The sequence below is a fragment of the Labrus bergylta genome, chromosome 2 (assembly GCF_963930695.1).
Source record: "Labrus bergylta chromosome 2, fLabBer1.1, whole genome shotgun sequence".
Classification (NCBI taxonomy): domain Eukaryota; kingdom Metazoa; phylum Chordata; class Actinopteri; order Labriformes; family Labridae; genus Labrus; species Labrus bergylta.
Window position 1 is genome coordinate 22,776,319 of NC_089196.1, and position 17,500 is coordinate 22,793,818.

Sequence of the window (17,500 nt, forward strand, 5' to 3'; positions counted from 1 at the left end):
GTAAAAACAGGATCTGTAAACATATCTAATAGAGCTGTGATTATTATTTTATAATTACACTACAAAAGTTAATAAAATAATCGTTCTCAGCCATTTTTACATATAAGATTTCAAATATTTATTTTTTCCCCACCCAGCATCTTTAACCACCCATTTGTAGGGATGGAAATCGCAGGCTAACTCATGACACGATTCAACAGCCGATACGTGGCCCACGATAATGAAAATATCAAGATACAGCGGTTCTGCTATAATTGATAAATTGCTGGACAGACATATGATGATAATATTTAATTAACTAAATAATATCAAACACCCTTAAAAAAGGGAAGTGCAGATTAATGAATTTGTTCATTGCAATTTGGCATCGGTTTCGGTTATTATCATGAATCATCCCCTTTCACCGCTGTCCAGCATTATGCCAATGTCTTCTTCTTTTATCCAGCGCCAAACTTATTCTTTGGTCAATTTACTGTCTTTCATGTTACACTCATTCATGTCACAAGCTGATACTGCGAGGAGTCATGAAGTAGTGATGCATTACGTCAAATAAGGAATTCTGTTTAGAGTGCAGTATTATTCTTTTGGCCGGAGCGATAAGATAATTATAACACACGAGTCAGGATGATGATAAATTGCTGTATTGATATTTTGTCCCACCCCTACTCATTCGCTGTATCTCTTTCATATCATGGTTAATCCTGTTTTTAGATTTTGGTCTGTTGCTTGGATGAAACAAATGTTTCTGTTTCTGGTAGGCCTACATCATTTGAAGGATCAGGATCAGAAAAAAATAAAACCATTCTGGCCGCCTACTGCTGTCTAAGTGGATGCCTTCCTCATGTCCTTTTATAGTGTGACTTTTGGCCTGATTACAAATATAAGCTACTGCTGCTACTTTATAAGCTGAGTAGCCTAGCGGTTATCTCGCACGCCCTCTGTACAGAATTTGTAGTCCGCATCGCAGCGGCCATGGGTTTGAACCCGACCATGGCCCTTTGCTGCATGTAATCTCTCCTTTTACAGTACTTTCTGTCTCTCTTCAGCTGTCCTATTTAATAAAAAATAACTTGATGAAGAGAAAATAAATATAAGCAACAATAGAATTGAAAGGCTTTTTACCAATTTGACACTGTATTTTAATAGCTATAAAAAAGTGACACATTCTCATAGTTCAACAAAACAAAACTTGTGTCTTCAGTAGCGTTTAGATCTTTCTGTACAGCACAGCAATATTTGGGCATCACATTAGTCTTTATATCACAGGCTACATATATCAGTATTATTGTCACAATAACGTTTGGTGACCAATAAAGACAAAAGACTGCATTCATTCAGTAACATCTTATTAAATTGTTTGAGGAACAGAGCATAAAACATTTTGTTGCTACAATATGTTTACACAATTTCTCTTCCATACGATTTAGCAAACTTAACTCCATTAAATATACATTTTATTCTAATTATTTACTTTTTTTTTTTACATCTATTTAAAGTTTCTCAGCTCGGTCGTTCATTTATACTGGTGTTAACATGGACAGAAAGCAATGTTAGATTAAAAAAATACAATATGAAAAAGGTCCCAACAGACAGAAAGATTCCACCAAACCACAGATTCAATAAAGGATCAAAATGTTTTTACTTTTTACATAAAAAGTCAAACAAAATGGTGCGATTCCAGCATGAATTAAGATTAAAAGTTATGATCTATTTCTTACAAATATTCGCTTGCAAAAACATGAAACGATGTATAAAAAACAAACATTAAAAAGATAAAACACCAAATACATCAAAGTATATTCTTCAGGTAGGAACCCCTTCAAAATAACTGAAAGGGATTGATGTCTTTGTGTTATACACCACATGGCCACCTTCCTAAGAGCCTCCTGATGGTTACACTGACTTTCTGTAAATCCAGTCGGAAAACCATCAGGAAGAGAGTCTGGGCTGTGAGATCCAACGTGTTTGTACTATAACTGTAGACAAAGTACGTTCAAAACTGGAAAGTAAAAGTTAGGAACAAGAGGAAGCTGCCTTCAGACACAAAGACATCCAATGTTCATGATAAGGCAGGTTCATCAGCTGCTGATGACTTCAGTCGGGCTCTTAGGAAGGTGGTCAGTCGACAGTGTCTTCTCCTACATCCAGAAACATTAACAGTAAGACCTCCCAGGGAGAAAAGCAGTTACACTAAACATGGGAGGACACCACCAATATATTATCACTGCAGCTCGTTAGGTTGGGGGTGAGGGGTTTAAACAGAGAGTGGAGAGTGTGGAGCAATGAGAGAGGATGTGATGGGAGAAGTAAGTGCTGGTTGTAAGAACATGACACAGATGACAAGGTCACGGAACATGTGTGTGATTCAAATTTGAGCATGTGCATTCACTGAGAGATACCCCTCCCTGAACTTAACCTGATCAACACCTGCTCAGGCAGTGAGGTCACACAGTGCGGGAAAGGGAGCTGGTGTGTCATTAAAACACTGCTTTTTTTTAATCAAACAGCTACCAGTCGTGGGCATAGCCAGCATTGCAAGTGGAAGGATTTAGATTTACAGTTTCTGCTCAGATCATTGGTCACTAGCTAGCCTCTTTGTGACCTCTCACAGATGTCTACTGAATTCACAATTGTTAGCCTGAAAAAAAGCCTGATGTGTTTAGGACGGGAACCCTCAAGTTTAGGCAGATTTTCGTCTAACTTCATAAAGGTTGGGCCAATCACAACAGTTTATTTGATATGGGACGGGTGTTAGAACCATTGAGGTATTTTAATTCACAACCAAAACGGCTGCTGTCAATGTGGAAACTTCTGAATCTACTAGGATGAACAACTAAGTCTCAAACTTGATAGTAGTTCAAAGTCAGACTGCTTTATCATCTGCAGCCAAACTTCAAGAAACTTCATGAATTGGAAGTTGGAACCAGTTACCTCGCCCAGCAGTCCAATGCTATGTCAAACGTTTCAACGGTCTGATTGACTCTGCAGGTATTACACCAATTGCCTGAAATCAATCAGATTCTGTAACCTACTCAGGGATTTCAACAATAAAACCTTTTCAAACACGTTATTTTATCTCTTTGTAACTGAGGACGGTTATCTAACATCATCGAGGTCTTACACTTTGATAGCTGTGATTTTGATGTACTGAAATATATGTTTGAAATTCTATAAAAACAGGCCACCACTTGTGCTCTCATTTAAACGGAGTCAGAACCTCTTTTGAGATCCATTTTTGGTTTCAGTTTGCGATGCAGAGCTTGACTATTTCTTATTCCTCGTCAGTAAAGTACAACAGGCTAGCTAACTTTTAGAGCAGAGCATAGCGTAGCGTTGCATAGCACCACAGTCTGTTGACATGTTAGACCTTTAACCTTGATTTTGTCCCAAGTCAACATATAACCAGGCACACTGTAGACATTTGCTGAAGCACAACATTTTTCAAAAAGAGAAATCCCACTGCTTTGATGTGAGGACAATATCTGAAATGTTAGGGTGGGCTACAAGCACAGCAGAATCATTAGTGTAATATACAGAGGGGGGGGGGAGAGGTCACACATGGGGCTATGACTAGCAATGAGAACATAAACTAAGGCCCAAAAATATATAATCAGAAAGACATTACAAAACATGTTTTCAAACCATCAAACAGAAAAAAGTTCACACTTGACTTCATATTAAATCAGCACTCAAGTGACATTTGAGGGTCTCGGGTTAGTCAGTATTACTTGATGTTAACCCGATGTTCTTGGCACAGCTACATGTGCAAACAGTACTTATTGTAAAAAGGCCCTGACTCTGACTAAACTATCCAGTTTAAGATTGAAAAGTGTTTTTCTCTTCTTTTTAAAAACATCATGGTATAAAAGGAATGAAATAGGGGCAGCTTATATTAGAAACTATCTTTAGAAAAAGCTGCTGAACACTGACTGTAGCTGAGGCTGAGGGGTGGAGGAACAGCTGTCAATCATCTCACTGATCTCTTCAAGCACAAGTAAACTAATAAATATACTTTCAGCAATGTGCAACAGACACATAAACAGGCTTTAAGCAATCATTAAACATGAACTCTCTTCTCATAAATAAATAAATAACCAAAGTTAGAAAGACTGTTGCTTATACTTATAGAAAAGTTTTGGTATAGGGTAACAGAACGCAAGAGGAAATTCAAAGAATTTTGATGAACTTGGTTCAGTGAAAATCTCAGCTGGGCTAAATATTTAGAAGTAAGTTTCTTTTTTTTGTTGCTGTTCATGATTAATTTTCTACATTTACAAAGATCAAAATGTTGTAAACATTTTAATGGCATATTTTTTAAATAGCTGTGTTTCTTTTTTTAAATCACCAGCGGCACGCAGTGAGGTCAAATCAGAGACTCGCTCTTAACGGTCACTCCTGGGTTCATGAGGGTAAAGCCTGCTGATGCTCCAAGTGTCTCAGCCAAATACGCCCAACTAAAACCAGACTTGAACCGCATCAAATATTAGCATGTCACTGAGAGAGGGGGATAGAAGAAGAATACAGCTGACAGAGGATGGGACAAGAAGTAGGAATGTAAGGGAAAGTCATCAATATGATTAAAATGTTTAAAAATGACGATAACATCCTTAAAGTCATGACAGGCTGCAGAAAAAATAAACACTACATCTTTTTTTTTTTTTTTTAAACAATAGAATGACATTTACCCCTCCCCCAACCCTTATATTTAAATACTCTAAATGCAAACAAAACCACCACCCTTACATATTAGTATAATAATGCTGTGGCTTACTGAAAACACACATGGGAATACCAAGTGATTTTGGATAGTAGCGGGATATATCATCTATTTGCAGCCTTTGTAAATCCTACATTAACACACATTCCTCCTAAAAGCAGAGGACTAGTGACGGCTTAAAACTGAGAGAAGACCTACACAGAGCGTCAGAAATCTCTGCAGTCACATGAGGAAGAACATTTGGAGGAACATTCTGCAATTATTTGACCTTCATTTAACAGCTTTCAAATCAATTTGATGGTAAACTGACCCGTAAAAAGGGAGATGGGTGCCTTTTTTTTCCCCATTCTGACTCTGCATCTGTTCTTGCATTATGTACTTTGGCTCTAGTGGGCGGAATCCTACTAGAAAAGTATGTCATGCTTTACAGGACTACTTCTGGAAAAAAGCTGTTGACTGCCACACTATCTATACCAAGAATACTGAGCCAAGTGCAGAGGAGAAGAGTCAGAGGAGGATGTTGATGGAGATAACCAAAAGAGAAAGTGAAGAGCAAGAGTCTGCACCAACCTCAGACTGGCAACCGGGGAAAAAATAAATCTTATATCATGTTGAAAAAGGCCACGTCTGTGTTACTGTTATAAGGGAAGTAGAGACATTACTAAATTACTGTTTTGGTATGCAAGTGCATCTGTGTGTAAGAGGAGATGATCAAAAACATAGCAGAGCAGTAATAAATTTTTTTACAAAATTTGATTTAGTTCCATTTTAAGTAAACGGGTAAGGTCTTATTTGACGGCAAATGAAAGTAGGATGTCTTTAAACTGGTATGTATTAGCAGGGGTCTTGTGATTTTCAGCACTCTGCTTCATGACAGAAACAGGAAGTATGACGTGTAGCATGAGATGAGCAGGTGGGATGTTTTGGTAAATGGGTCTCTGAGGAGTTTCACTGAAGAAACAGGGGCACGCGCACTGTGGAGTGACATTCTGGTTTTAACTCAAGAGGCAGATAGTGCGAAGAAAAAAAAATAAAAATTCACAATCACTTTGCATGAGTAAGGGCACCTGACAAACCACTTCCATCAATCTGCATCACCCTGACGTGCATCGGAGCGCTCAAGCTAGTTTTTATGAGGCTTTTGGTGTGCGAGCATGTGTGTGCTTTTGTGTGTATCTAATGTGGTTGCATAAGAATCTAGAGGCAAATTTCTCATAGATGACATTTTGCATAATCCTCAATTGATATGATCAAATCTACTGTGCTTTTAGTAGAATCATACTTAGGCAGTTTAAGTTAGCAGTGATCATCCAACATTCAGTTAAGATTGTTTTTTACGTCCGTCTATCTCATCTGGATTAAAGTGCAAATGCACAAACCTGCTTTTTCCTTTGTGCACACACATGAACACACACCAACTAACCTCCGTGTGGAGACATCTTCTATATCATGCTGTGACTTGCTGGAGCATGCTTTATATAGCATAGTAGGAAGTGGGATAAGATTGACACAAGCTAAAGAAAACACACACTGGTGGTTGGGGGGGGTTTGGTGCATCACATTTTCTTCCGCGCAATCTTGAATCCTGCACCACTCCTGTCCTCCACTCTCCCATTCCTTTTTTCTTAGTGTCCCATCCCTTGCTCCCCAAATTCAGCCACTTTTAAGATTTTGTCAAAAGCAGCCTGGTGGCTATACCCGACTATCCTCCGCTGTGGTGCCTCCCTCCCCTCTGATTCCTCCGCCCTTCACCACATCCCCATGTCCCGTTCTGCTCCTGCAGGCTCCCTGTAGCCTTCCCCACTGGTAGCCTGTGAAGGCGGGGCTGATAGGGATGTACTTGAAGATGGCGTGTCTGTTGATGAAGTCCATTCCAAATGGAAGATCATAAGACCTCATCCCCTCCAGTTCTGATGTACTGAGACCAATGCCTCGTTTCAGCTTCCTGATGCCTCGTTCTTCAGCAGTACCTGGGGAGAAATGGAATATCAATGAGTATCCTTTGATCCAGTTGAAACCCCAAACTAGTAGGAACACAATTTATAAAATGAATTGATGTGTTTTCTTTGATTGCATCAATCTTATGGATCAACACGGATGCTTGCAGGTTAATCCTCTGTAGTTTAGGTCACAGCAGAACATGATGTTGCCCCCAGATGTTTTCCAGCTTTCCCTCAGTGGTCTTGAGATGCTCTCCGGCAAAAGTGAAGATGAAACCCACATTTGCATGTTCTGCCTTTGTACTTATACTTACATCAGCTCTGCATTTAGACTGGTTATTATGGTTTTCTTTAAGGGCTGCGCAATTTATAACAACAAATATAAAGATGTATTTATGTAAACAATCAATACTTTCTCACTCTGCACGGTTACATTTTAAATGGGGATGAAGGATCGTGTATGATGGCCATGATTTCACACCATTTTGACGTAGTCAGATAAAACTCTAGCAAGGTAACAGCTACCCACTGCTGCCCTTGTCCAATGTGTGGCCCTAAGCGGAATGTTTTACGAGCTGCACTTCCTAAACAACGACAACGATAAGTTGAAAATTAAGAGGTCGGTCTAAAAAGAACCAGCATATCTACAGGAGGGACAGAAACAGAGGTGTGTGTGTGTGTCCGCTATGGTGAAGAGGAACAGAGGGGACAGAGCGAGTGGAGTCCGCACTAATCGATTGATCGCATCATCATCCGTAAATGAATAAATACAAATTTGAACAGATGAGGAGGCCCTACACACAGCGCGTGTTCTGCATGTAAGGAGCGGTGGGCTTGGAGCTACCCTCAAATTAAATGGTGCAGGATGGGGGAAAAAAAGTAGGATTTATTTTGGATTCAGGAGGGACAAGCTGCAAACACAGGTATTATGTTAAACATTAAGAACAGCTTATAGACATAAAAGCTGTAAGTAATAGCTAATATTCTTTAATTTTTGATGGCACTTTCTATTGTTATCGCAAATTTTAACAACGTAATCGCATAACACAATCCCTCTCATTTTGAGCAGGCCTATTTACTTGTTTGCAAAATGATTTTGCATAAAACCATTATTTTATCATCAATATCATACAAGTAAAAACACAAGGAAATGTCAAGTATAAAGTTGGCACAACAAAGACAAAAATAAAAAAAACAGTGAATAAAACATCTTACCAGGAATTGTGTTGTCCAGAATGAAGGCGACAGAGCCTCCGACAAACATGGCAGTGGTGAGGAGCACATTCAACACTTGGTCAATTTCGACTATGCCTGTGAAAGGTAAAGAGACCGCGGCTGAGTAACTGGCTGAGAAAAAAACTAAGTTGTCAAAAAGTTCAGCCACAAACTGATATCATCATTCACTCACAGACCTAATATCTATCATGTTAGTCCATTTGTTTTCCACACCTATTATCAGCTCAGCTAGCTTCAAAGCACTGCTGAGGTGATACAAAGGAAGAGGTATAACATACTAAAGAAAAAACAAAAAGGGACCATCGAGGTGAGGTGAGTCACCAGTACCTGCAGTTGAACTAGGCATTAATATGTTTGATAAAATTATATTTCAACTCCAAAGTGCACCATGTTCCATCGTACTTTAAGAAATGTTATTAAGCAGCAGTATTAAGTCTAACCCGTCTAAAACATTGAAGAGAGTTGCTGCTGAAGGTTCTTTCCATTACAGTTAAGTGCTCCAAGAATTCTTCTTTTAAGCCGATACTGAACTCTAGATTGTTTACATGTAGGGTTCTGTCCCCTCCACTCACCTGTAACCAGCGGGTTCTGTTTGAGGTAGCTTGGCAACATCAGACCAAAGAAGATGGAGAAACCCAGAACAAAGAGGTTTCTGGAGGAGTTGAGGTCGACAAACTGCAAGTTGGACAGTCCCACCGCTGTGATCATACCGAACAGGGTGCAGAAGAGAGCTCCCAGGACCGGATCAGGAAGAGATGCAAACAGAGCGCTGAATTTACCAATGAGCCCTAACAGCAGCATCATGGCAGCCCCATACTGAATCACACGTCTGCTGCCCACCTGGAGGACCAATCAGAGAGCAGAAAAAGGAGAGCACGTTTATAAACTTTTTTTAATATCCTATATGTTATCTGTATCTATTTATAAAAAATGTTTTTACAGTTTTTTCAATATTATGAATGTTGATTTTTTTTTTTACTAATATTTTGTTTGTGTAGTTTAAATGTTGCAGCATTTTTGGTTGCATATTTAGATGAGAGGTTGCACAAAGAAACTTAGGCAGCATCTTTCACATAACTCAATCGGTCAAACTGCAACCTGCATGTAACCTCAAGATATTTGATGCAAAAAACATTTTTTTATAGAAGATAATGGTTCTACTAGAGGCTTGGCATTTTAGCTTGAAAGGGGAATTAAACAAATAATGATTTATGAAAGTATTTGCCTATAACATTTCTCCTGAATGACTTAATCAAGAGGCCCGTCAATGTCAGAAAAGCAGTTTCAAAATGTAAAACATTCAGTAAAAGAAATATTTCATGTAAATGGCCACAAACAGATGAGAGAAGAAACCAAAAAACATATGAATTAAAGTGTAATGATAAACATTTATCAAGACTAATATAGAAATGGAAACATCTACAAACAAAAGTCAGCATAAAGAAAGACTCAATGAGTTCAGGTGTCTGTTACCTTTGTGATCCCCAAGACGCCTATATTTGGACTGGACGAGGTGGAGCCATTTCCTGTCCCGAAAAGACCGTCCAGAACACAGGAAATGCCTTCTACAAATATCCCCCTTCACAGACAGCAGAAAAACAAACTCATTAAAGTATTTTCCAGACATGAAATTGTCCATGCTCAAAACAAAGTGACAGATTAGACAGACTGAAACAGAAACAAGAGAAATTACCTATTGATGGCATGGATTGGGGGTGGAGGAGCACAGGACAGACGTGCACAGGCGTAGTAATCTCCAATAGATTCAATGATGCTTGCCACCACCGCGCTCATCATGCCGATCACACCCGCAACTGTGACAGTAGGAAGACCCCACTGGACTGCAATAATTAAAAATACAGCAAAGGGTCAAAGCTAAGAGTCAGAAAATATCTCAAAATGAAAATCTCTCCTCTAAATAATGATTCATTATACAAACTGATTAATTTCCCTTTGGTTAAACCAAACATATAATGTATACCCATGGTGTAATAAGTATTTAGCAATATTATCATATAAAAGTGATCTGTTCACTGAGTACTGAAAATAGAACTCAGGTAACATTTCTGCAGTATTTCCTGCCAACAGACTTTACTTAGAGGGGCTGCCAAAGGATATTAGTACCTGCCATATTTATACTGCAACCCTATTGAGCAATTTATCCATCTTAGATAACTAAACCATCTGTAAGTAATTAACTATAGAGCAATCCTCTTGCTCGACTGACAATGCTCTGCAGCACAATGACAATCTCTGGTACTGAAGTTTCTTATGAACATGCATTTATTGGATTGATTTATTCTGTCTTACATAGGCCTTCTGATTACGTTGTTTATTATCCTAATCATGTTATAGATTACAACATTAACTAAAACCCTTATTTTCATGTGCTTAAGTGAAAAACAACCTACTAGACATCGACAAATTCATTAACAAATAAAGAAAAAGGTTGTGTCCAACATCTCCCTTCATCTCTCTACAGCCAGGTTGATCACATATTACTGGCATCAAGCAAAACATCAAAACTCTTCCTTTTCCTTTTCACACACTTACAAGGATATGGGATCTTAAACCATGGGGCAGCGGTGAGGATTCCTTGTCGTGCGTCTGTGCGGGCGTAGAAGCCATACTTGTCTTTCTCCGGCGGGAAAACATCCGTCACAGTGAAAATGAAGCACAGCAGCCATGACATCAGAATGGCCATGATGATCTAAATGCAGAAGAAAATAATACACATACAACGTTAAGACAAAGCCAAATAAAATAATATGAGCATAGTAAATGTGGAGGCTAAAATCACACAGCTTCAACAATCAACGATCGCTGAGTGTGAATGTGCACATTAAAGATATTAACCTATTTCATCATTATTACAAATAACATCTAAACATATAACAAGTTACCATGGTGATCTACCATGGTATAAAGTGAACCACCTTCGTAATACTAAAAAGCAAGAGTAAACCCTCAAGTCAGCTCGCTAACCAAAAAACAACCTGCTTGGTAGTGCAGTTCATGTTTGAATCTAAAGAGTGACCCAGTCAGAGCAATGGGAAGCCTTCACCAGTAGAGGGCAGAAAAAGACAGATTTAGCCGCTGCATAAGGGCAGTCAAAGGGAAAACATTTTAAGCTCTCTTTGATACAAGACAAGTTTTGACAAACAATTTGTGTCCAAAGGAGATAACACAGTGTTTGTTGGTGTTGGGGTGGGGGGCTGATTCATTTAAAGCAAGGAGAATATTGACAAAAACAGTATAATATGCAAAAGGCATCAAGGTGAAGTGTGTACGTGCTTTAATGAGTAAACAGTCTACTTACAGGAAACATTTTGAAGACCTGCAGCCTGTAGGAAGTCCAGCCTTTTTTGGCTTTGTAGACCGGCAGAGGGAAATGAACATTTCTGGCATACTGAGAGAAGAGCAGCACCAAGAAGATAGTTCTGTGGACACAAACAAGTATCCTAAGTTTGATTGATCACAGTCAAAAACAAGAGTCTTAATCATTTTCTGTCATGTATATTCTCCGGTGAGAGAACAATTCTGTAGGACAAGCGGCATTTTTTCTTGTCACAGGGACCCAGAAAGCGTCACCGCCTCAGAAAGTGCAAATAAGTGGCAATTACCAGCACATATCCTCCGTCACTGTGGTGCGAGAGGACAGGCCCTCAAGTTACAGTGTAAACATCCGCGACACAACAGGAACTGATCCTGATGCACCTCCTGAACATCAAAGCTTTGGAGTGAATCTTCCCCAGTGAGTCAATCCTCAAATACAGTCCAAAACATATTCCCAAAGAACTGTTTTGATTCCTGCACTATAAGCTCTCTTCTCTCTCCTCTGTTAGAAAGAAGCTTATCATGCTGATGCTATTTCTTAGCATCAGTTTAGTTAAGAGAATTCGCTTCTATTGTCATTTTCAAACTATGTAACCCACACCCCCTCCCCCATAACCTTTTGTATAGAAAACAGGGGCTACAAAAGATATATGTGTTCCTCATGAACAGAGAACTATGGTTGTGGAACATTTGACTGCAGTCAGGTGTGGTGTGCTCGATGGTGACAGGTTTTCATGGCAGAAAATGTTTTTAAATAGTAACTAGTCATACAACTCCACCAACATGATCCACTACTGCTATCCTTCTATATGCTCAGTATTTCCTATTTTTTCCATGAAACACATTTAAATTGGCCTTTTACCCTTTAGCACTACAACATTATGTATGTTTGGATGACTCTCAGAAGGTCAGGTTTCCCTGGAAAGATTCTCTTGTTGATACTTGAATGTGCATTTCATTACATGACCGTCTGAACTTACAGCATTGCGATGCCCCAGTGTTTTCCTGCCCTCTCTCCGGCGGCCTGGAAACCAGAGAGGCCAATGAGGGTCACCGTGGGGGTGATGGTTAGCGGTCCGATGTATTTAAGCAGGAGCCCAGGAAGCCCCAGTGCTCCTATACACACCTCGATCATGGAGGACACGATAATAGCCCCTTGGATCTGACAAAACAAAGAAATGACACAAAAAGGGGGTTAATAAAAAAAGACAAAGTATAAAAAGACCCAAACAGGGAGTTTCCTACTTAAACGCTGCAGAAGTTTTACATGCTGTTCAAATTCAGGCTGAGAAGAAGAATACAACATGATGTTGAGTTCAATGACTGAAGGTAAATGTAGGTTAAACACTTTAATTTAAATCAGTACTTTAAATTTTAAAAGCTACATCTTGGACTGCTACATCATTTTTTTGAAGGAGCGGTCCTGCCTCACCGGTGGTAAAACTTCTGCAAGCGTCAAAAGAAGTTATATAACCTTAATTAAATATAATATTACATTTCAACTTCAGGCAAAATAAGCAGTGCAAAATAAGCAAAGCTCATGAATGAGTCTACCGTCCTTAAGTAACAAGTCCTATCATGAAATGTGTCTCCACTCAGTCACATTATCAGGTTGCTTTGCAGTTCACCTTCATGATACACATACAGAATCTGAACAAAAGGTTTGTCTTACCTTTAGTTCAATAATATGTGTAATCATATATGATTTAAGAATAAAAAGAAGGAACCGTTTATTGACATCAAGGTTGGAGGAGATGGGTTTACAGATTCATCTGGAGTGTTTAATTTGATACTTCCTGAGTGATAATCCCGTTTGCTCTGTCATTGTGTTCCCTTTTGTCAACTTTTGCACGTTCCTCCTGCCTTCAGCCCATTGATGTTCCCCTCAATAATTCGATTGAGCCTGATTGAGTTTGGTCTTATTCGGTCGTCACATAATGACAATTACTCAACAGGCTTGCGCAAACGGGAAAGGTTAACTGAAATTAACAGCTCCTGTCACATAAAAGCAAACCCTGTGGCCATACATGAACAGTGATACTCTTATTTGGCTTTCTATGGCCTTAACTTATTTGGCTTGTTGATCCATAAAACATCCTTTTTTCTGCTTTAGTTGTGAAAAAAATATTGGATAAGGACTTATTCAAGCTCTGTTTAAAAATCGTGCACTAATGTTTACCAAGTTTACTTCAAATGTTCAAAACAGCTACAAACATGTCATGCAGTTTTTCCTGCAGCTATTTTATGTTTTATCCCCCACCTTCACATTTTCAGCTTTGCAGTATTATTATTAAAGCTTAAGACTTTGTTTTGTCTTGTGTTTTTTTGTCTTACCTCTCGTATCCTGGGGTGCCAGATGTGCTCTGTGTGGAAGAGCTCTGTGCTGTTAAAAACTGGAACTACACCTGATGGAAAAAGAGAGATGGGGAGATGTCAAATGAATTAGACTACTGTGTCAATCACGACTCTACTTATGAATATGGAACAGCCAAATAAATAAATAAAAAACAGCTAATCCTATCTGAGGCCTGTTAAATTCTCTGCCATCTTGTCTGCCTTTGACGCTGACAGAATTTGGAGTTGGGATCAAAGAAAGCAAAGATCTAGTATTCCACAGTTTGTGATTTTAACTTCATATCAGATAGACTTCTCTGTATAGAATGAGTGAAAGACGGAGGACGGGTTACCTGTGTTGTTACACTTCCATTTGTCCAGTGAGAGGATGGCTCGGGCCGGTGCGAGAAAGGCAAAAGCACTGGCCTGGAATAAAGGCAACCTAAGGACAACAAGGTCAACAAATAGAAAAGTCACGAGTCTGGAAAAAAAACAAAAAAACACACAGCCGTACAACAGAGGGACTCAACAACAGAAGATTCAATAACATCACTGTGGGTTGTAGAATTCATGATAATCTTCCTCATTATTCACATTATACAAAGATTATTTTCTGTCTTTCATGTAAGAATCTGGCTAGTGTTTTGTTGAGTAACATGTGGTCAGTTTTAAACAGATTGAGCAATATTTCCACTTCTGTCTGAATTCCCATCCTCCCCTGTCGTCTTCCTCTTTCACTCAAAACCGCCCCGGATCGCTCATGCACTTCCAATTTTCTGCAATGGCCATTTAAGAGCAATAAATATAACGGCCAGCCGCGCTCCGAACTACAGTTGACCTTTAAATACGACGGCTGTCATGAGCGGTCTGGACGGCAGAGGGATATCATAAGATGTGATCAGAGATAACAAAAAATAAATAAATGAATAAACTGTAATGACGTTACATCAGTGAAAATGCCAAGGACAGAAATAGTAGTGTGTGACTGAGTCAGAAAAGGGATGGAGGACATTTGTTTTCTCATGAAAGAAGAAGTGAAGATTCATACTGGAACCATAAGCAGTACACCTGCTTGTTTGGTAACCAAGGGACACCTGCATGCTGACTTGGAACCAAATTCCAAAGTAGATCTTTGTCAGAACACAAAAGCAGAGTGCGTGAAAAAGACGCCATTGTTTTTTGTGTTTAACTTCTTTTGTTCTGAGGACTAAGTACTGGGATTACTTTCTTATAGTTTTTAATGACGTATAATATATGTTTATAATCACAAGGAAGAAAAATAAAAACACAACTAAGTTCTTTCGTCATGGTTCACCTTTTCCTCTCTCTCTCTCCCTTCCTCATTCTTTTTCTGAAGAGACAGAAATACACAGACAGAACCATAGATAAGAACATCTGTGTCACTTCAGCTTATCACTGTCACAGTTTTTAACTTTAGAATCATCAGCCAATTGACAATGACAAAACAAATATCACCTGGCATCTGAAGCACGTATCAACTAATGTTTGCAGAAAATATAAATATAAAATCTGTCTTTTTAATATGGAGGGGTGTCGCCACATGTTTTTCAATTTAGCTTTCAGGTGCAGTTTGTTGACTGTGAAAACTACTTGAGGTGCTTCGTAAACAGATTTGATCAAAACAATTTTCTCAGACTGAGCTTCAGAGTAGGGATGTACCAAATGCATCGGTATAACATCATTATCAGCCTTGTTAAGAGACATCAGCCCATTGAAAAATAATGAACCAATGCCAGCAGCTGTTGTTTATCTGTTGTTTCCTATCCATTACATACTGACATATAGTACACCTAACTACTGATTAAGCGAGGAGGCTTTTTTAATCGGGCAGTGGACGTCCACTGTTGGACAAAATCTGATCCCTTTTTTTGTGGTCAAACAGGAGAGAAAATGTTGGCATTGTGGGAATCTAACACCAACAGAAGTTTACAAAGTTTTCAAGACTTCACATTTGTGACAGAGAGCACGCATAAGTTTTGAATGCATAAAGATGACTTTATTTCTATGTATCAGGCCAATAACAGATATTTATAAGTAACATAATTCAAAAAGTCAGATCTACTTTTTTAAGCATGATTAATAATATGATAGGAAAATAATGAATGAGGAGTTTTTGGCTTCTTTCTCAACTATTTGAAAATGTCTCTTTAAAAGACTTCCAATATAAATGGAAAGGCAAGGCAAGTTTATTTAGATAGCACATTTCAACAACAAGGCAATTCAAAGTGGGTGGAAAGGCAACCCTCGATAGATGCAATATCCCTTTAGCTCCTATAGCCAGTGAAAGGAAAGGAAACACAATATACATATATATAAGGAATCTTTTTCTGCAGATACCAAGCAAGAAATACATTTCTGTTCTCACTATAGTTTTCATTATTTCTATTGAGTTATCAGCGAAGGCCATGGAAGGGTGTCAAAAACAACAGGAAGTATTGTGTCTGTCTTTGGTTTGCCTGATTTGATTAGAGCAGCAGCTGCTGCCTCAGTGCAGGAACAATAATGAAACACTCAGAATGAAACTGGAGGTGAATGACCTTACTTAATGCCCCTTTTTATTGAAGAAAAATACAACCTCAGGCTAATATAAGCTGGCTGTCAGACATATTTATAAAAAAAACATACAGAACAGGTCATCTCCAGTGCCAGTTGTGTGAATGATAAGCTGATAACCAGCCTTGCATGGTCTTAATTGGTGTATAAATGTGTGAAAAAGGCGATGCTAACATGTAGTGAAAAGAGCCTTGATTGGTCCAGAAGACAAGACAGATGTTATGCAAGTGAATTCCATTCGCCATTTGTTGTTCTATAAGCAAATGATGGGAGGGATTAAACCTTAGCATTTAATAATTACACACTAGAGGATTTCTGAACTTGTAATGCAAGACAAATCTCCATGCAAATGGACAACTAAGTGTTATCTTATCTGAGTTATTAAACACATATGCAGACCAGATCAGGTTATGTATGAGTAACCTTATCGCTTTAAAGAACAATGGGTTACAAGACTGTGATGACTGACAGGTACCGGATAGTGTGAGAGTGAGGATCACCTGGCGGGCTGGGTGAGGACATGACAAAGCAGGAGGAATGTGAGTGATGAGTCAGCAGGGGGACACGAGGTGATATGAACAAATATGTATAACATGTGGATAATTATAAATATTGTTGACTGCTGATTGTTTCCTCACATGTGCATACCTGTCTGTCCAAAAGCAAGGAACAACTAAGAAATTCCCGTGCACTTAACCTGACTGTGGCGTCAGTGTAATCTGTGTTTCTTGTCCAAAAGTGATGCAATCATTGAAGCGTGTGCAAATCAGTCCTTCGGCTTGCAGGAAAACAGTTTCTAGAGTCTCTTCCTCTTCTGTTACGGAAATGCACTCATTGTGCGCCTGGAAAGTTGACTTTCTGCGCTCACTAAAAGATTTCTAAGTTGCGCCATATGACTGCAGTCACATGAACGAAACACAGAACCTAAAATTCTTACTTAGCATATTCCGATAGAAATGTGCATACATGACAAATGCTATGCATGACTGTGATTTACATTTTGTAAAGATAAAGCAGCCCAAAACAGGCTGAGAGGAACACTCAGGCTTAGAAAGAGATGTCAAAAACAAGTAAAACTTATGTTATGAATAATCCTGAAACAATTCAACAAGACATCATTTTTACTGTTCATGAAGCAAATGTAGCCAAATTATGAGAATTCAATTCAAGAGAATACAAAGAATAAAAAGGCCTGTATGAGCCTATTAGACTTTGACATTAATTTACATAAAATTGACAGTTTAGAGGTTTCGCGAACCCACAAGGAGGAAAAAAGCGTCTAAGCATCTACTTAATACATACACTTAAAACACACCTCACTGTGACATGAAGAGGAAGGAATAAGAAAGGAGAATGCCTCTTG

The 17,500-nt window shown here is 38.8% G+C and overlaps 1 protein-coding gene across 3 annotated transcripts in view; it reads right to left on the bottom strand.

The window, feature by feature from the left end:
* Window positions 1-1,106: 1,106 nt before the first annotated feature.
* slc23a2 (solute carrier family 23 member 2) overlaps window positions 1,107-17,500 on the bottom strand; it is a 39,518-nt gene continuing 23,124 nt past the window's right edge. For all 3 annotated transcript variants that reach the window (XM_020647442.3, XM_020647440.3, XM_020647443.3), the window contains 10 exons: window positions 13,917-14,005; window positions 13,564-13,634; window positions 12,210-12,391; window positions 11,213-11,333; window positions 10,447-10,603; window positions 9,587-9,734; window positions 9,367-9,472; window positions 8,466-8,733; window positions 7,873-7,968; window positions 1,107-6,687 (listed from right to left, as the gene is read on the bottom strand). In XM_020647442.3, the coding sequence (XP_020503098.1) occupies window positions 6,410-6,687; window positions 7,873-7,968; window positions 8,466-8,733; window positions 9,367-9,472; window positions 9,587-9,734; window positions 10,447-10,603; window positions 11,213-11,333; window positions 12,210-12,391; window positions 13,564-13,634; window positions 13,917-14,005 (1,516 nt within the window). In that variant the 3' untranslated portion in view covers window positions 1,107-6,409. The remainder of the gene's footprint in view (window positions 6,688-7,872; window positions 7,969-8,465; window positions 8,734-9,366; window positions 9,473-9,586; window positions 9,735-10,446; window positions 10,604-11,212; window positions 11,334-12,209; window positions 12,392-13,563; window positions 13,635-13,916; window positions 14,006-17,500) is intronic.